Source organism: Lonchura striata, chromosome 3 (assembly GCF_046129695.1).
Source record: "Lonchura striata isolate bLonStr1 chromosome 3, bLonStr1.mat, whole genome shotgun sequence".
In the NCBI taxonomy this organism is placed as follows: Eukaryota; Metazoa; Chordata; class Aves; order Passeriformes; family Estrildidae; genus Lonchura; species Lonchura striata.
This window is the reverse complement of record NC_134605.1, coordinates 34,154,276-34,174,579: the sequence shown is the minus strand read 5'-3', so window position 1 is coordinate 34,174,579 and position 20,304 is coordinate 34,154,276. Positions and strand designations below refer to the sequence as shown.

The window sequence follows — 20,304 nt, the reverse complement described above, 5'->3', positions numbered from 1 at the left end:
AAAGGATGGATAGTAGGCTGTTGACATTAATCCCACATATATTAAGAGGGAAGGACTGGGAGAATTATACTGATAATGTCATGTGGCTTTATTTTTTTATTGTTAGGAAGTGTGAAAATTTGAAATATCTAGGAAACTGCTAATATATTGCAAGTTACTACCAATGGCAGGATGCTATTCCCCAAAACTACATGCAACCATCTATCTTCCTAGTTTGAGAAAAATTTTCTTGTCTGCCATTCTCTAGGAGTCTGAACTAATCAAATCATTCTCCTTTCCATCTTTCTTATTGCTGAGACTTCTTTGCTCCTCAGGGCTTGTTTCTTCTCACCATCATTTTTCATGTGAAATGGTAGTTTGTGAGGCAGAAATGTTTTGAGAAGCAGGAGATGCTGTGTTCTCCTTCTGACTGCATCACTGCCTCTGATACCAGCAAGTCATCTTACCTTCCTGCTTGTTTCCTTAAGTCCCATCCAAGTGTCTAAAGTTAAGACTCGAAGTGCACACTTGAACAGATATGTGCTGTTCAAAGCACTGGGTATACAGCTACTTTAATTTGCTTCTTGCAGCCAAGCCTGACCAGGAAATCTCCTACATGTGTCTTTCTGCAGACTGAAAGAAAAGGTTATGACTTTGCATGATGTTGAGTATCTCCTAATATTGGATGGGTGTATTAACATTTGTTGAAGCCTACAACAAAATGCAACATCCCTCAGGGTACTTAGCAATTTACAATGTGAATCACCATATTTCTAATTATGTACAGGAAAAAAACTCCAGGGAGTAGCAAATAGATATTGCTAATATACTGAAATCAGCCATGGAAGGACAATTCATATCATGACATGAATAAGAAAATAGTAACAGAAAAAAAATCTCAGTTATGAATAAGTAAGACCTAAATATTCCTGGAAAAAAAAGGTTATCTGTGGGGGTTTGCCCTAAGATGTTACAAAAATGCACACAGACTAAACAATTGTTATGAATGCTGACTACTTTGTTCTCTCACTGTAAGTATACCCCAGTAACTTTAGACATATGGACTTTGCAAATGGTATCTAAGCTGTATGTGGTTTTAACCAAGATATTAAAAAGCTGAGCAGATAGACTGTCTGCTAACTATCCACCAAGAGAAATAAAGAAGTTCAAACAAGTTATAGAAATACATTAGGAAAATATCTCTGTTTTACTGTCATCTTACACATTTACTCTGGGAAAATATCTCTGTTTTACTATCATAAGCAACATTATCTTCCTAGGTAGATACCAGAAGACAAACTTCTTAATTTGGCATACATGAAGTTGCTGTAATCAGAACAGCTTTTCACATTGTCCTAAACATTTCTGCTAACCCACATCATCATCCACAGAAACTGAGAAGGTGACTATAGACATGAAGGGAATCAAGACAGTAGGGATAGATGGCTTTTACAGCTAGTTATATTTATCAGAATTAAAATCTAGAAAGAGCTAGAAAAAAAATACTGGAAATTTGCTGTGATTTCTTGGAATAAAAGCTTCTATGCAGCATCAAAAATAGGTTAATTTGATAACTAGGTAATAGGGCAGGTTGAGATTGTTGTAACAACCTCTGGCATTTGTGAGTTCCAGCCAGAATACACAATGGTGCAAAAGTTATAGAAACATTGTCAGGAAACTCACAGGGAGTTATACAGCTCTCTTGCCATAAAGCAGGATCAGCTCTAATTGCCTCTCAGTCAACTGCTGATGGCTTGTCTGTGTTATGGACTGCTCATGTTGTAAGTCCAGAGACTCCTGAAAGGCTCAACATGAGCAAGCTCATAACCATGGGAAGTAGAGTTGTATTGACAAGACACCAACACACTGGTGTGCTCCACACCCACCAGGTCTCCACTCTCTGCAGTCACCACTGCCATCAGATCTCTCTTTTCCCCATTTCAGCCTCATGGAGTGATCCCATAGACCATCTTGCATACATCCTGTATTTCCTGGGGTTTGAGGTTGGGTTGAGTTTCAGGTGTTTCGTTCCTTTCCCTTTTCAGCATTTGATTGAGCTGAAAACCAGAGGACAAACCATTTTGCCCCTATTTGAATCAGTCATTTGAAGAGTTTAAAGCTCAGACAAGTTTTGATGAGTTTGAACTGAAGCAGAAAGTATTACAGCTGGGCCCTGACTTACCAAGGCAACAGCTACCCACCAGCTTTGTCTGTACCTACCAGCTTCAGCCCTCCTGCTTTTCCTTCAAGAGCTCAAAACTGTGTTCAGAATCAGAAGTACCTTGACTAGAATGCTATGAACTTTCCATGGACCTGCTAAGCTAGGGGATTAGCTAGGACAAACCCTAGTTCATATCCAGTGTATACCTGATCCTATTTGATTTCCTCTATTTTATACTGCAGTTATTGAAACATGGCAGATTGCAGTGAAATAAGCACAGTATTTTCAGATTTATATTCTAACATTTAAAATCTTATCAGTATGCAGCACTATGAAGAGGATTGTGGATGCTGATCTAATCCACCTACTTTTCTGGTGGCCAGATTTTCTGTAATAAAAATGCAAATAATCCCTAGAATGACATACCAGTTTAAAATACTTATACTTTTCTTCTGTAAGCTGACAGCAAATTGTGTTTCCTTGCTAAAGAAGCTAAATCAAACATGACCTTGAGTGTGATCAATTTAAATACAACACTGCATTTCTAGATATAGTAGTTATTTCTCCCAGTATGTTTCTGGTACATATCCTTAAATAGATATTGACTCCCTAGTTCCTTATCTTTGCAATTTTAAAGTTATATATTCTAGCTTGTTAAGGTCTGAAAAAATCCTTGAGTTGAATTCACAGTTTCAGTGACTTAAGTGCAATGTGAAGAACTACATGTGTAAATGGCCAATCCCATCCATTTATACCTTATTTATTTACAATTTGTATAAATATATAGCTTCTATATTTGAGAAAAAAATATTCACAACTAAATTAGTAATGCAATGTATTTTAAAATTGCTTATGCAGTTGCTCTGAGGCCATTAAAAAAAGTAGATACTTTTACTTCTATGTTCCACATGAGGAATCAAAGATGTATTAAGAAAAAAACTGCATACCTGGTTGTTAGGTATTCCAGACTTAAATTTTTAACTACTGAACTGTCCCAAACTAAGGATTCAACTGAGAAGAAAAACTTGCAGGGCTAAAAAACACCCCAGAGACTTCCTGATAGGATATTTATTTGTTATGAAATGGTTCAAAACAATTCTTACACAGATTGTTTGTATTGAAATGAACTCTTCTATTCATTTTCTCAATTTCCCACCATTTTCCATTTAGAAGTTTTGAAACACCTTGCAGCTACTAATGTAATAAGTCCATGATATTTCTGTGAAGATAAGAAAAATCATTCTCACGGGGTTTAGACTGAATCAGCACTGCTTGTATTAGTGGCAGGTTTCATCTTGATCTTTTTGTTTTCTGGTAGTAGAGATTGTTCATGTGTATAACCTGTTTACGAATGAGTTTATGTCAAGAGACTGCTACAAAGGAGATGTAAATGATCTTAACAAACTAAAGAATGAAAAAAGAAGTTTCATGTGCAACAAAGACACAATGAGGTACAGAATAGAAACAAAACATTTGTGTAGGAAATAAATACAAGTTTGGTATTAAAAACACCAATGTTCCCAAATTCAGAGATATATAGGGAGTTACCAGCATATATCAGTACAATGGAAACAGCCTTTTGAACTGAAATTAGGACATTTTGGTATTTTATTTATGTTGGGGGAGGGAGATATTTTTTATTCTTGGTAGTATAAAGGTCTTCAACCATATAATAAAATTAAATCATTTCAGTTATCACTATTGTAAATTTCAAAATTACAGGAAATTTACACTGAATATGTATTTTTTCACATGGGGAGATCTACGGAGATTTACCAGAAGGAAGAGTAGTGAGTACAGAACTGAGGAATCAGTGAAGGGAATGGTTTTCTCATATCACTGTATGGATTCAAAAAAGCTCTGCATTCCTTGATGACCAAGAAAGCTATACAGCTCCTCTCAATTACTGCTGCAACTTCATCCAACCTAGATGTGGCTTCAATACAACACTAGCATTACAGGAGAACAAGCCCAGAAAATTTCAGCTGCTACAGCCTGTTTATCAGAATGCTTTTCTTCCTCCCACAGTTGTATTCAGCAGTATTTACTAACCTGTTTCTAGGGAAAATAAGAAGCTGGGTTTCACTTCAGTAGCTGAATCCATTTACTCCTAAGCTATTTGGATCAGTTGAACCCTTAATAAATCAAGAAATAGGTAGGAGCAAATATAAGTGAATTTCCCATCTTCCAGATGGATCCACTGCTTCTTGCTGGGGAAAGCAGGGATATTCACTTTCCCTGTAAAGTCATCAGGTATCAGACTAGCTGATTTCCATGGAATACCTTATTGTCCCTGTGGACTCTTCTCAGATTTGGGGCATGAGAATTCTCTACCTTTCCTGTTGAATCTGTGCCACTGTGCAATGAAGTATTTTGATTCCTGGGGCCAGAAGAGGGAAACACAAGCATAAGCATGAACAATTTGTGACTTGGATCTAAAAAGCAAGACCTAAGGAGACAAGAAGACTGAAATTTTGTCCTTGTTCCATACATATCTCTGTATTTTCCTCTCTTCCATGCAGCTATCATAGGACAAACAGTGCATGAATCAGGGTACTAATCCTGTTCACAGCTGAAGCCTCTCTCACTTGGCAGTCAGCTCAAAAGTTTGCTCTCATTTTCTCAGGGCCCTACAACATTCTTATCTAAGCTGTCCATAGCTTTCCTCTTAATCTGTTTTTGTATTGCTTCTAGACCTTCTTTGTTCATTCCCACACAAGCAAACAGGCACAGTAGGTCCAGTGAATTCTTTGTGTGTTGAATATACTGTACATCAGTACAGTACATGTTGGGTAGGTCTGGCATGTCTGGGATATATTGAACTGCCTGCAATCCAACATGTCTGGGCTTTCCATGCTGGCTATGTACATAAGTCCTGGGAAAATACCTACGCATTTTTCATAGACCAGTTCATTTTTTCACATGAGGGGATTAGTACATTGTAATCAGTTCACTTTTCATCTTTTGATAAACTAAGCCTATTAAATTCAAGCCTCTGACCACGTATTGTATAGTGCAGCATCCTCCCTAGCACTAAAATCACTGTTGTGATTCCTTTCTGCACAATCTCAGGTTTGTGAACAGTGTTTTAAAAATAGTCACTAGAACTGTATGTCTCATTCAAAAAGCAATCTCAGCGATGCTATACATGGAAGGCAAAATCCCTTCATGTGCCTCGTCAGTAAAATACATGTCCAAAAGGCAGTGTTTCCAGCTTGTAGGAAACAGTAGGTTTTTACAAACTACTCTCATCCCAGTCACAGCGGGTTTTTTCGTGGAATTTTCTGGTGAATCAAAAGTAGTCTGACCCCTGCAGGTGCTTCGGCAAACTGACACGAGAGGGCTGACGATGAGACGAGGAGGAATTTGCATTTTTGAGGAAATGGCACAAAACTTCTTACTTGGTGTGTCGCTTCACCATGGAATATCGTGCATCTGCATAACAGAGCTTGAGGCCTTGTCTAATATGACCTTCAGGATGCTTTCTTGACTTACTTCTTCCCAGAATTCAGAAACATACAATGTTTTTGGTTGTCCTCAAATGTATACATTGGGTTTATACCAAAACACACTGCATTTAGCAAGACCAGCTTGTAATTTACTTTCTAAATCTCTTAAAGAAATATATCACAGTATTTCTTCAAATTCTTTTGTCCAGTAAATTGCTGTTTGTCCATTTGTTGCTGAGATACGTCAGCTGAATGGCCCTAATCCTTTTAATGTATGCTGTATCAAGTGTTTTTCTGCAATAAGAGGGCTTCACTGAGAAACAGACCAATGTCTTGCAAACTACTAATAAAACATTGCAGCTCTTGAAAAATATCTCCTACAATTTAGTTTAAGTTCTGAATGGATCACAATACAGCCTGATATTCTGCTACGATAAAACCATTATTTTTTAAAATAGACAAATATGAAAATGCTTTATTTTTGACATCATGTTACATGGTTGCACTGTTTCCATTACCAATGGGCCTGTTCTAGCAATAGGGAATCTTTGCTATAGTAGGTATTTAGGCTGGAGTCAACAACAGTGAATTACAGTGCTTCTAAAACTCACTTAAATGGTATACCCGCACTGACAAAGCTTTACACTATAGTGCCATCTCTTCCTGGTGGGAACTCTGCTTTGCCAGTTTGGAGCTTTGCTTTTCCATAGCAACTCCTTGACTGACATGAGAACTGGTTGTGCCCAAGTGAATATGTGTGTGGGACTAGAGAAACTGTAAGAACCATGTCTTGGCCTCTCTGTAATAATCTCTATTAAGGTTCCAGACCCTCCTTCCCAAACTGCTGGCACCAATCCAAGCCTTCCCAGGCTCAGCACCCTGCAGCTGACAAAATCACTTGCGTTACCAGGGGCTTAATAAACTAAATGACCCCAGTTCAGGGCATTCCTGACCGCGGGATCCATCGTTTCCAAAGCTGCCATCTCACCTTGGGCTGGGCAGGACACAGTAGTGGCAGGTCCCGCTCTGAAACTGTACCGAGGGACTGCCCTTTGCGGCCAGCTACCTCCTGTTTGCTGCCGTCTCCTCCGCCCGGTCGCTGCCGCCCGCAGACAAAGCAGCATTCTGACCTTCGGCAACACCGTTCCTCTCGGTTTCCCTCCCGCCGGCCCTCGCCCGAGGGCAGGCACCTCAGTCCAGCCGCACTCCGCCGGAGCGAGCGCCGCGCCCAGCGCTGCCGCCTGCCGGCCTGGCAGGGCCAGGGCCACCGCCACAGCGCCGCCGCACCTCTCGCCGCCGCTCCGGGCCGTCCTTGGCCCGCGCAGCCCCGGCGGACCGGGCGGCGGCAGGGCCGCGGCTGCCCGGCTGGCTCTGGGCGGTAACGGCAGCCGTTCGGTAGGCAAGACCGGCCGGCAGCCGTGGGCGCCTTTTGCCCGTGTGCCGGCGAAGCGCACCAGGCGGCCCGGGGCTGGCTTTTGGTGCCGAGGTCGGTGGGCGAGCGGCGATACCGCCGCTTGTTTATGAGCCGGCAGAGGAGCGGCCCGGGATAGCGCTGCGCCGCCGCTAGAGCGGGACGGCCCCTCCCGCCCCCGCGGAGCAGGTCCGCCACGGCTTCCCCGCACCCGCGGGGCACCTGGGCGCGCCCGGGAGCCCGGCTGAGGAAACGGAACGGGGCGGGGCGGGGAGCGACCGGTTCTCCTCTCCCGTGGCGCTGGGGCTGAAGAGGGCGCGGAGGCGCTCCCCGTCCCGGATCCCCGCGCCCCTCGAGGAAGCAGACAGAGGAAGAGGAGGGGGCTCTCGCCACCACGGCTGGGGACGGCGAGGCCCCATTTACGGCTCCCCGCAGCATCGCCTTGCTGGGGCTGCGCCCTTTGCGGGGCCCTCTCCCTCCCCGCCCCCGGTGTCCCCCGGGCCGCCGCCGGCCCGTCCCCGCGGTCTGGCGCCGCCGCGCCGCTCCGCGCCCAGAGCCCCGGGAAAGGGAGGGGAGGGGGAGGGGAGGTGCAGGGGAGGCGGAGGCGGCGGCCGCTGTGGGGCCCAGGCTGCTCCTCGCCTCCGCTGCGCCTCTTCCAGCCCCAGGATCTGGGGCTGGGGGGGGCGCGGGAGGAAAGGGGGCGGGCCAGCCCCGGCAGTGCCCAATGAGAGAGGCGCGGACGGGTACTCGGGGCGGTGCGGCGGCAATCGTAGCCCAATGGGGGCAGGGCAGAGGGCGCACTTGGAGCGGGGCGAGTGAGGCAGGACGCGCGGGGGACAGAGCCAGCAGCCGCCGCCGCGCAGCCGCTCGCACGCACGCCGCGGAACAGGGAGCCGGCGGGCCGGGGACGAACGGGCTGAGGGACGCCGCTTCCCGGAAGGGGCAGCGGGCGGAGCCGCCACTCGGAGAAGTTTGGCCGAAGCCGCCGCCGCCGCCGAGAGAGGAAACTTTCCTCGGGGGGCCGGAGGCGGGGGCGGCGGGAAGGAGCCGCGGCACGCTCAGGTCCGCCGCCCGGTGAGGGGGCTTCCGAGAGGCTCCCCCCGGCCCAGGCCGGGCTGCGGCGGCTGGGATGTACCTGGCAGCGGTCTCGGCCGGGAGGAGACGCCCGGGCGGAGACGGCGGCTGGCACCTGGCGGCCGCGGGGTGGCTGTTCCTCCTGGCCCTGCTGCTGGGCGAGTCGGGGACTAGTGCTCTCGTCTGCTTACCCTGCGACGAATCCAAATGCGAAGAACCGAAGAGCTGCCCCGGTAGCATCGTGCTGGGGATCTGCGGTTGCTGTTCCATGTGCGCTCGGCAGCGGAACGAGAGCTGCGGGGGAGTCTATGGACTGCACGGAGCTTGCGACCGCGGCTTGCGCTGTGTCATCCGACCGCCGCTCAACGGAGACTCCATCACCGAGTACGAAGTGGGCGTCTGCGAAGGTGAGAGGTGGCGGGACACCCTCCATCCCTCCATCCGTCCCCCGGGGTGGGAGTACCCCATGGGCCGCGGGGAAGGAAGGAGTGCGCACCTAAGACGTCTTAGGCGCCGGTGCGCCTTCCTTCCCTTCCAGTCCGCCCGCCCGTCACGTCTGCAAGCTTGTCTTCTAACCTTCCCTGCTTAAAATACCCAACCAGCTCCTACTTAGAAGTTTTGCCCTTGATTTTCGTACCCTAAACTTTAGGGTTCTAGTAATTCTCCGTAGCCTGTCACTCGCGTCACAAGCTGATAGCTTGTATCAGCTACTGATGCCCAGTTGAAATTCCTTGATAAAGGACTGGGTAAGAGTTTGGCAGATGGAGATCGGCGGAGATCAGTCGTGCACACATGATGCCTGTTCTGGATTCCCTCCTGTGTAAAGAAACGACGAAGGCTGATCATCTGGTATAAAGTTTTGTTTCCTGTTCCTTTCCTGTCACTTAATATCTTTCTGCCTGTCCTGCTCGGCATATAACGATAAGGGGTGTCTTTCCCTTCTGGAGCATCAAGGGGTATAAATACTCACGGTAGAGCTCCTCTCGCAGTCTCTTCAGCTTCCTGCCGTCTTGTGAGGTGATCAATTGGTATGAAATGCAAAAGGACTTCACTGCCCTTCAGTTTTTTATCTATTCCTAAGATTTATTTTTTTATGTGTTACAAATTAATGAAAGGCCAAAGACAAAATTTTAAGTCTCTTTCTCTTGTACCTCAAATTGCATCATTTTCCCTCAAATATAGGGAAAACATGGCGCTGTAAAGAGATTACAAATAAGCAGTAGTTTGGGATATGTATAAATGTGTATGTGATACAGAGTGGGAGCTTCGACAATTCTGGAAAAGGAGATGGAGGCAGTCTCCTCTCGGCGGGTAGAGGGCAGTAGAAAGTCTAGAGAGATGGCGAGGCAGCATCTATCCAAAAAAACTTGCATTTAAAATGATGCACTATTTTAAGAAAGCTAAACCCGGTCAGTTTTAGTGGGCAGCTGACCTTTGTCCTGGCGCTCATTATTAGTTTAAGATTCCATTTGCCCCCGTAACAAATAAATTGCAAACCACAGCAGAGCAGGGCAGTGTGTCCCGCCTGTGCTACAACCAATGCTGTCAGCCTCGGGAGCTGATGCTTGGGTAGAATGAGCTCTAGCTTCAAAGCTCAATTATTAAACACTTTTAAATTGCCCTAAACTATTTTGAAGACCTTGACTGAGACTATGTTGCTGAATACGTACATTGCTGTAGTGTCTTATTTTTAATATGTATTGGAAAAGTTTTTGTAAATAGAAAAGTACAAGCAAAGGTACTTGGAAAACTTTCCTGGTTTTACAGGAGTTTCTCTTGAGACGCTAAGAGGAGTGGTAGCGAACAGCAACACTCTTGTGTGTTTTTGAGTAAAATCTGGACTAAAATAGCTTCCCCCCCTCTCGATGGTTAAAGGAACTAAGAGCCTACAGTCATTAAAAGCCTTAGTGGTCCAGTTTCCTTACTGTATTACAGTATGGACATCTCTGGCAGTTTAAGAGTATTTCATTCCTTTGAAGTGATGCAATCTGTACGTTGCTGTAGTTCAACTCCTAACACGTCCCATCTACTGTTGATAATAGTATGAAGCATTTGTTGGCAAGATTGTGTTTCAATTAGTGTTGTGGTTAGAAACTAGTTCCAGCTGTCCCTGTAGGAATAGTCCTAGGGGAGGGAGATAATGATCTATTAACTGTAACTAAGGGAGATAACTTTCCTATTTAATTTTCTTATTCTAATTTATCTATTTAATTTTTGTTCTCATAAATGAAAAGGAACCGAGCTGAGCTGTCAGCCTAATAAATAGTCCTGGAATACCTAGTAGTGAATTGTCAGGAAACTGCCTCATTCTGAGGAGCAGTTGTTCTTCATGGTGCATGTTTTGCACATGAGGTGGCAGCAAGGATAAACGGGTACTGATTGCACTGCCTCTGATATGAGGTTGAATAGCTCTGGTTTTTTGATTGTGATGACCTAAACAGTTGTTCAGTTTACAGGCACACATGCAACAGGCTAGGCTGGTGATGCCTCATGTGAGTAGTAGTATTAAAGCCATGCCTTTATCTGTTAACAGATTAAAGGCTGCACTTTTTTTGTTTTGCACTGAGAGTGCAAACCCTTTGCTTCCCCAGTCCAGGGGGGAGGAAATGGAAGTGTCTTATAGAACTGTGTGAATAGAAATTCATGTTTTTACTCTCCTTCCTGTCTCTAGTATTTTCTTTCATTGCAATTTTTTACACTGAAATGACCCCTACTGGCTACAGGTATAAGCGTGGTTTTTTTGTATCATTTTTGAAGCTGTCTTATTTCAGACTATCAGCATGTGCTAGGGTGCAGAAGACTTTGAGAGCTGGAATAGCAACAGGTAGAAATACTTGTCTGCTAACTTGTTTTTAGCATTTAACGTACTTGACATAAATGAATTCTGTAACACCTGTCAGAGAAGTCTCTGTGGCATCTGTTGCTGGTACCTTCTCTTTCTGAAATTACAGATTATTCTTTGTTAAAGCACTGTTTATAAATGAAATCTGTTGCTAATCCTGAGGGTTTTTTTTCCCCTTTATCATTCTAAAAGCTGAAGGAAATTCTTTTACATCTCACCACCTTAACTATTCACATCTCTAAGCAGTTCTAACATTCCATTTGTGTTATCCTGAAGTGAGTAAATGCCTTTCCTGAATGCAGTTGTATTTTTAGTAAGTAATAATTCTGAGGTCCTAGTGCTGGTACTTCACCTCCTAAATGACATTCTTGAGAGACTTTGCACACCTCCAGCCTCTGTTGACTTTACAACATCCTTTACAGGGATTTGCTGGATTGGTTCTATGAGGTGTTGAGAGCCTACACCCCCTTCCAAAGCCTCTTAAGGTTTAGAAATTTTAAATGCAAAGCAGGAACTGTCCTTACTCTCTACTTTGAAAAGTAGTTGTCTTGGTTCGACAAGACAGGAGTCTGTGAAAGAGGGCAAAGCCTCCTGTGCAATGGAGAACGGCAAACCCCCCTCCCTCTGAATTACCAGGATCTTTAAATTAAAAGGCTCTCAGGCAAAGATATGGGAATGGGAGTAACAATTCTTTACTAGGAGAAAACTAGACAACAATTTAAAAAGGCAAATGCAATCGGTACAAACAAAACCAGTGAAAAAAGTCCAGAACCTGAGGATTCGAGGTGCCAGTAGCAGTCCTGCTGGGACGATTGCTCCCCTTGCAATGGTTGATGAGTTGCAGATGAAGTGGTGATCTTTAGAAGGGTATAGTTTTCCTCTGAAGATCTGGTGGCAGTGGGGCCGATCTTCCTCTGCGCCGGGGTTGCCTCTGAGCTCCGCCGCCGTCGCCTCAGCGCGCTCCGGCTGCTTCGCTGCGAGTGCCGCCGAAGAGAGCTGCTTCTCTGGGAATCCCGCGAAGAGCGAGAGCCAGCTGCCTCTCTCCCCAAAAAGCTACCCCTTTATACAATAATAGAGTGCTTGGCTTCCCCCTCTGGGTGGGACCCCTCACAATGGGATGGTGTTACATTTACCAGCCCGGCAGTGAGTCAGTCAATAGTGTATAAACAAACCATTGCCTCTACGGGGCAAAACATTGTCTCTGAGAGAGATAACAAAACCTGCCCAACAGGTTTGCCTTCAACAGATGGCAAATAGAATACAAGCTTATCTTACAACCCAGGACAGTAGTCTTGGAGTCACCACTGTATTAGACTGTTCTCCCAAAGCACCTTAACTTTGGCTTCTGTAGCTGGGTTGAGCTCTGGCTGTCTAGGAGAGCCTTGAAAAAGCTCTGCCAAAGAAGTTGGGTTACTCAGTGAAAGCACTTATTGAATTGACTCTCTTTTGTCTGTTTCCCTGCTTCCCCAGATTCTAGTGCTATTAGATGAAGAGGCCTAGATTGCTTTGTTAAACTCTTCAAAGTCATGACAGTAGTAAATAATATAACACTGAAAATGGCTGGAAATTGTTTTTAACTGTGTAACAGAAAGATAAGTTTTTGTGATACATTTGAAATGCATACTTAACAAAACTGATAGTCTGAAGCTGTTTCTTTTTAGAATATCCTTCCATATGAATTAGCCTCTAGGTAGACATTGAAAGAAGGTATCACTGTGTCACTAGTTTACCGATAGCATTTGTTACATTGTTTGGTTTTGGTTTGTTGGTTTGGTTTTAGTGGGGTTTGGGTGTGTTTTTTGTTTTAGTTGTTAATTGGGTCTTTTTTTTTTTTTTTTTTTTGGTGGGAGGGGTACAGTTATTGCTGTATTCTTTTTGCTTACGGCCTAGTGCATAACTTGTGAACTGAAGTTGCCTTGGGACCAGGAGAAGGTTGCTGTAGCAGATTTTAGGCAAGTATTGGGAAGTATTCATGTTAATGTCCTAAGATGATGGCAGAAGCTTTACTTACTGTGGCTAGTCCTAGTCTTATTTATTGAACTGCATCTTTTTGGGAGTTTGGAGCATTACAGTCTGTTTGACTCCTTGCTGAAGCAAGTTGGGAGAGCTTGGATATGTCCATTGTCTTCTCCTCACCCATGAGCCTGCCTAGTTTTCCTCCCTGAGAAATATATAAGATCACAATGTACAGTACGCAACTGAAGCATTTAAACCTTAAAGCCTAGCTTTTTTATTTTCAAAATTCTGAAGAGGAAAGCTGAGCTTGTTTGTTTTGTTTTGTTCAAGCACTGGTTACATGTGTGCTAATGCAGTTCTTCCCCGCTTTAGTGAGGTAAGAACAACTTGCCTGGAGACTTGATAGTATTTTTTATCATTAGTAACTTTGGTAGCTCATACCCTATGGAGAAACTTGTTTTCAGTCCTGTCCTATAATGGGTCAGTGGACACAAAGCCCTCCCCTTGGTGCTCTGTCTCCAGACAGACATGCTTGGCTTCTTGCTTGTGATGCAGTCTAGGGCACTAAAGATCAGGCAGCATTTTGCTTTCTGTACAAGTTACTGAAGTTCAAGTAATCTGTAAGTTGCATGTGGGTAACCCAGTTGTTTACATCTCTTTGGACTGGAACAGTGCTGCCCAGATATCTTTTTTGTTTGGTTGGGTTTTTTATTTGATATGTAGTGAATGGCTGGGGAAATGACCAATGGTTCTGATGTCCATGTGTATGCAGAGAACTTCTTTCAGTAACATCAAGTGTTAGAACTGATGATCTAGTTGGAGACTTCATCAATATTAAGTGTGTACCAATGGCTGTTGGTGCGAAGACTGTCAAAGTACTTTGTTCAAAGGCTGTCAGCAATCCAGATATCAGGAAGACAAGCAGAAAGTTATTGATGTTGTCAAGAAAAGAAAACTATCAGAAAAACTACTTAGGTTGTGAAATTAGAATGAGAAGTAGTTATTTGGTGAATATTTAGCTTCTTGTATGCTAGTCTTAATTAAATTTAACAGTCCCCTTCCCCTACTTCCCCTCCCTGCTGCCCCCAAAAACACTTTCTAGGAGGATGCTGACTTCTTACACACACATGCTGGATAATTTATAAGCTATTTCTGCTCTGTATTTCATCAATGCTGAAATTTCAACATCATTAAGAACATTTAACTCTGAGTGTTGCATGGAATTTGAATTGGATCAGGTGCTTATTTGACTTGGAAATGGTTTCCACTCTGTTTCTGGGCACCGTGTTTTGATTTTAGAAATTACTTGTTCCAGTATTTCAGCAAAAATTAAATGGGAACATCTAACAGATATGATGCAGGCTGTTGTGGATCAATATGGTAAGTTTAAAACTAGAAGTCTCACTGTGGGTAGGCTGGATTACTAAGTGTTTTAACTTTAGTAAGAGGAATATTCTTTTTATTTAGTTTTAGTTTTTAAAGCTTTTTATAAGCATCCTTTGCTTATGTGAATTTTTCTACACAGAAAGTGATTTTTCACCAGGTTCCCCAAAATCATGGTGCTTATAAAGGTATCTTTTCCTTTTTCTATTTTTTAAGCTACCTTTGGATTTACCCCTGGGCATCTTTGCTGGTTTAAGCACCCTCTAGCTAATTCAAGGATTCTTGCATAATTTAACTTCTTGCCTGGTACTTAGTCAACCAAAATGTCACTTCACTGACAGGCATATTATGCAATAATCAACCCATTAATATGGTTCAAAAATGCTGTCCTCCTCCCCTCCTTACTTTGTGCCTTCCCCTTAAGGATTCTTCATCTCCATAATTCTATAGGATCTTGCAGACAGAACCAAATGTTTCTGTTTTAATGGATTAAATACTTTGTAGAGGTGACCTGTTAAGTATCTTTTGTGACTTATAAATTGCTTTTCATTTGAGAATGCATTTAATCCACAGGGAATGTAAACTTGGAAATCATGAACTCGGGGTATTGCCTGAGACTTTGAGTGACACTGGTTGTGTCTGACTGGACTGGAATTTGGAAAATGACTGATGCTGACACAGAAAGCTTATGTATATGGGGAAACTTACCAACATGGAGAAACTTAATAACATAAACTAAGATGGGAAAATAAAACTTTGCATAGATTAAATTCCACATAAGCATACAGATTAAAAATAGTCCCTGGGGGAACTCTTGTCCAAACAGACTAGTTTGGCCTTGTTTTGGGGAAGTATGCCCTCCTAATGTTTTGAGAAGAATGGAAGCAGTTCACACCTTTACCAGAGGCAATATTCAGTCCCCAGCAGCTTTCACTGTGTATACTGGGTACTTAACTTGAGAATCTGCAAATCATGCTAACACCACCTTGTGGGTCATGATTGTGCAAGTGTTTATTAAGACTGAATAAGAAAACAAACTGGGGATGGCAGGATTATGGGGAGGAGGAAGAGCACTGACTGGTTCATAGGCTTACACCAATTCCCATGTTCTTATTAATTTCCTAAACTTTAAGCCTTATATATGTTAGGCTTCAGTTGCTGGTTGGGGTTTGTTTGTTTGGATGGGCTTGGATTTGTTCTTTTGGTTTTTTTTTAATCTAGAAAGTGAAAAATCTAGCAAGTGTAATGTTTCTGAATACAGAAGAGCCTATTCTGTTGGGTCATTTATTCATGAAATTAATTAAATTCCAGTGTTTTGCTAGAGGCTGTGTTCTATCCTCAAGATTTTTTCAGAAAGGCTGGATATGTGTGTGGAGATACTTCTGCACCTCACTGATAGGTTGTTGATAAAACTGGGGTAATACTGATAATGGTGTTACATGCACTGATGTAACCTGTGCTGCTTTCACAACAGGAATGCTGAACTTGATGTCTATCTCTAAGTTAGGTTTCAGGAAACTAAAATTACCCTGAGGGTAATTTTAAATCCCCTTGAGGCTTGAGTTTTTCCTGTAGTCCTCTGTGACTAAGAGATGGGGTGGAATTCCTCTGAAAAATGTTGTAATGATGGTGTTCACTGGTGCTGTATTAATGAATGGGGGGAAGTGGCAAAATATTTAGGGGATCAGATTTCTTACAGTAGTGTGGACTGTTCTTGGTATAGGTTGCTTTACTCATGGCCCTGTTCCAGAATTTGTCTTCGACAAAACTTTTCCTACTCCTGTCAGCTTTGCCTCTGCTTAGCAGCTTCAGCAAGCTGTCAGAAAACTACTTGTTTGCAGTGAAGCTGATGCATGCTGCTTCTGAAGCATTTGGGTGCAGAGTATAGCTTGGGGGGAAAAAAAAGGAATTTTAGACTGCTTTGGAAAATGGTTATGAAGCTTTGGCCCTTTTCTGAGGCTTTAGCAATTATTTTTGCAATGAGTTTTCTAGAGCTAGAGGAAAAATCTGGTATGACAGCTGAAACACCGCTGTCCATGCTTGTTCTTATCAGGGGAGTACTGGCAGAGCTTTTTCTGACCAATTAAATCCTGGGACACAGTGCAGTATTTTAAATCAGCTATTTATGAACAAGACATGTTTCTGGTCATTGGATTAAGATAATTTGCTTGTAAGTCTTTTTCTCAGGTGTGTAAATGTAAAACTCATGATTTATTATTTCAGACCATCTTTGGGAAAGAAGGCTTTTGGAAGTACCATTTACTTTTGCTGTGGAAACACTAAGAGTGAAAGTCATAAAAAAAAAAGACACAACACATTCCTCCCCATCCTGCCCTCCTTCCATTCCCCTCCCCCACACCCTCCCAAAAAAAGGTGTGGGGGTGTACCTGGAGAAGTAAAGTATTCCAGATGGTGTGAGGAAAACTTCAAAATTTGCAGTAGTTGTCCATGTCACATGCTTCACTTAACATTTCTGTTTATCTCTTTGCCTTCCTCAAGGCTTCTGTGGAGTTTCTGATAATTCACTGGAAAGCAGATCTGTTTAAATACTTTCTGCATTCCTTAGTATGAAATTACTGTCTTCAGACACAAGAAGAGTTGCTGCAATGAAAATCTTTCTCACTACACTGGGGATTTGATCACCTGAGATACATGCTAAGATAACGCAGGCAGTCAGGTTGGAGACAAGCAATACATGCGTGTGTTTCTGAGGTATCTAAAAATGTTATGGTTCAGTTCTGCTTTCTAGCTTTGACTAGAAATTTTCTCAGGAAGCTGCAAAACCCTTTTTTACTGCTGTACATTCCACATGAAGATTTGATCTTGGAAAATGAACCATTCCAATATGTGGAAAAAAATGCTTTCTCACAAAACTCTCAGCTGTGTGTCCTACCATAAAAATTTCTGCCAGCTCTAGTCCTTGATTCATGACTTCAGTGGAGGAATAAGTTGCAAGAGGGGAAAGGGTTGAAGCCAGTGTATGAGCTCAAACTCACTTCAAGGCTAGTCTTTCCTTCTGCTGCTTTTCAAGGTCTGGGGCTGGGTTTCAAGCATTCTTTAGTGGTAATTAGTCATTTCTATTGTTCAGTTCCTCCAAAACATGAATTTCCTTTCCATCATTCTTTTATCCTGTTCAAAGCGAAGCGAGAGTCTACTGGCAAGAAGCATTTCCTTTTTTTATTTTAGCAAGTTAGAATCCTTTCAGAGTCTCATACTGTCTTAATGAATACCACTGATTTGAAAATGTTGTTGTGTATACCAGTGTGCTGGAGGGATGGGGCTCAGACCTTGGGTCTAGTTTCATGGAGAAGTTTCTGAAAGGTTTCCCCCTCTACCTCCCAGTTCTCAGAGGGCAGTACCAGTCTCAATAAGGATTGCTTCTTTCTTGTCTTCAAATACAGATTTAAAAGGATGCTAGAGTCTGTAAAGTGTGACTTGGACAGTTTCACTTCCAGGTCGTCAATGTAGTTTATGGTGTCTTTGCTCTTTTCAGCATCTAAAGAGCTACCTGAAATGCTTAAAAAAAAGGGCAGAAGTAGCAGAGTAGCATGCTGCAGTTAAATGTAAATTATGGGAGTTGACTGGATCCACTCCATTTAAATTACAGTCCAAAGGGTAGGGTGGTAAACAAGATTATTATGGACCAAATGCTTGTGTATTTGTTTTCAACAGTGGTACTTCAGTGATCATTTCAGTGTGTTCCTCGATGCTTTGAGGTGATAAACTGAAGGTGAAAAGCACAGCATTCTCCAAACAATAGCTGATATTCATTAAATAACCAGAAATAAAGAGAAGGGTTGGGGCACAAAACAGAAGTTTCTGTGGCAGGCAGAAGGAATTGAGAACTTGAAGGAAGGGGAAGCAAAACTTTAAGCAGTGGAGAAGCAGTTTATAAAAAGGTCTTTCCTTGTACTTTTAGCTTGCACCTGTTTTGAGACGATCCTTTGCGAATGGGGAATAATAAATAACAAATGTAACCATAATGAGGTAGTGTGTGCCTTGAAAGTAAGTTAGTTTCTCAATAGCATGCTTTTCTAAAAACACAGGCAGCTCTTCAGGCAAATAAGATGAATGCTTCAATCGTGACCACTATGCCTTGCATGGTGCTGTGTTGTGAGTGCTGGTATGTAGGATTTAGTATGGAAGATGTGATGGAATGCTGCTTACCAGAGACATATTTCTCAGACTATTTCCCAGACTAGACCTGTTTAAGGACCTCTTGTTCAACTTGTTAATACCTTAATCCTCTTCCCTACTTTAGGTGCATGCTATGACAGGACTTGGGAATTCAGCAACCCAGAGTAGTATGTGAAGTTTTAGCAAGCTGAAACATTTGTTTTGCAGAAAGCAAGTGATTATATGAATTATCGAAGAGAAAAGGAAAAAAGTTTGGGATTAATGTGAAGTCTCCCTTCCTGTGGCTCCCTTTTGGTATGAAAGCACAGTGAGAAGAATTAAAAGGTACTATGTCCAAGACTTAACTTTGAGCTCAGTAAATGCAGAGCTACTTTATTGTCTGAAAGTTTATTATCTGGAACTTGTCTGAATGAGTTGGAGTGGGGAATTGCAGGTAGATAGAAATTATTTGAAAGAGAAATGACTTTGAAGCTGTAGTTATTAGCCTGCTGGGAGCATTTGAACTGTTTTGAGGCTTGTGTGCAAAAGGTGCTTGAGTGACTGTATAAGAAGACTCCAGTGACAACTCAGAATAGCTAAAAAGTGCAACCCTTTGATTTTTTGCCCTTTTCTGATCATGCCAACACAATGAGGCAGTGAAAATCACAGCTAAACAAAGATCAGTTTGGATGAAAACTAATAGTTTACTTGGGCTTTTTTTTCAGCTGCATTGCTTCTAAAAACTCTGGAGTGTTAAGTACACACTTAATTTTTATGTTTTTAGGTGTCCTAGAAGTAGCTAGGGGATAGGATGTGCATACCAAAATGTGAGACACAGATTCTTATATTTGGGGTTTGTTGGCCCTGCTCGCAGAGAAATAAAGCTTTCACAAATTAGTACATTTTGGTTTTTGTTCACATCATCCACATTTGAGAAGTAGGCATAAAAACCCAGTCTTCTGAAAAGGAAGCCACAGAAATCAAGCAGAGCATGCAAGAAAAGGTATACAGCCTGGAATAGTTTGTCCTAGGTCCCAAATCACTGGTGTGTACAAGTTTATTTTTGGAATAGTCCCCAGGACATCTTGATCTTTGTGAGTAATAGAGGCTAGGTTATATGTTTTCTACAAGATATCATTCCCTTATCAGTTAAAATATTGCTGACCTCTAAAGGTGCAAACATGCTGGACCAGTGTTTATCTGCATCAAGGAGAGCACTAGATGTCTTTGCATCAAGTGTACAAAGCTTGGAATTGAAGTGCTAGGCTGGATTCATCCCTTTAGCTCAAGAATACTTTCATATGGTTGTACCTGACCTTCCAAGGAATTTTGTTCTGCCTATATTGATGTGACTTCTGAGAGTTTATTCTAAATGGTAAACAATTATTCATCTAACAGGACTTTGAAATTCTGTTCATAAAAAGACTAAATCAACTAGGAAAAGGAGTCAGTCTTTAGTCTGCATGAAAAATTATGGTAGACTTGGCACTGATTTGCTGAACTAAAATAAGGTCTTGCTACATGTTTGCTACTTCATTGACGGAAATCTTTTTTCTAAATAAACTTGTGTGAAAAACAGGCTGGTAGAAGATGTGCAGGCTAAAACTGGATTTGCATTCTTCCTGTCTGAATGCAACTTTTCTGTTATCACCAAGTAATGAAAAATAAGTACCTTATTTGAAGATTCAACATGTTAGAAGTACAGTCTGAACAGGTATTACTAAGGGATTTCTCATTAAGACTTTAATGGCTAGTGAGCTAATTTTTGAGGCATGTGGCAGTGAAGACTTGAGGTGCAGCTACTACTGGGCCATGTGCTTCCTGTGTACCTCCTTTTCTGGAAACTAATTCGAGAATTGGCAGATGTGGTACCAGCCACTAACCTGTCCTGGGAATCCTGTAGTGCCACACTGTGCAGTGCATGTGCATCGAG

The 20,304-nt window shown here is 42.6% G+C and overlaps 1 protein-coding gene and 1 long non-coding RNA gene across 3 annotated transcripts in view; one reads left to right on the top strand and one right to left on the bottom strand.

Moving 5' to 3' along the window:
* The window catches only part of LOC110469413 (uncharacterized), a 150,920-nt gene extending 142,552 nt beyond the window's left edge, over positions 1-8,368 (bottom strand). Inside the window, exon 1 of the long non-coding RNA XR_013339700.1 lies at positions 8,266-8,368. This is a non-coding gene — a long non-coding RNA (uncharacterized LOC110469413). The remainder of the gene's footprint in view (positions 1-8,265) is intronic.
* CRIM1 (cysteine rich transmembrane BMP regulator 1) overlaps positions 8,025-20,304 on the top strand; it is a 171,579-nt gene continuing 159,299 nt past the window's right edge. For both annotated transcript variants that reach the window (XM_021528080.3, XM_021528076.3), the window contains exon 1: positions 8,025-8,481. In XM_021528080.3, coding sequence (XP_021383755.1) covers positions 8,130-8,481 — 352 coding nt within the window. In that variant the 5' untranslated portion in view covers positions 8,025-8,129. The remainder of the gene's footprint in view (positions 8,482-20,304) is intronic.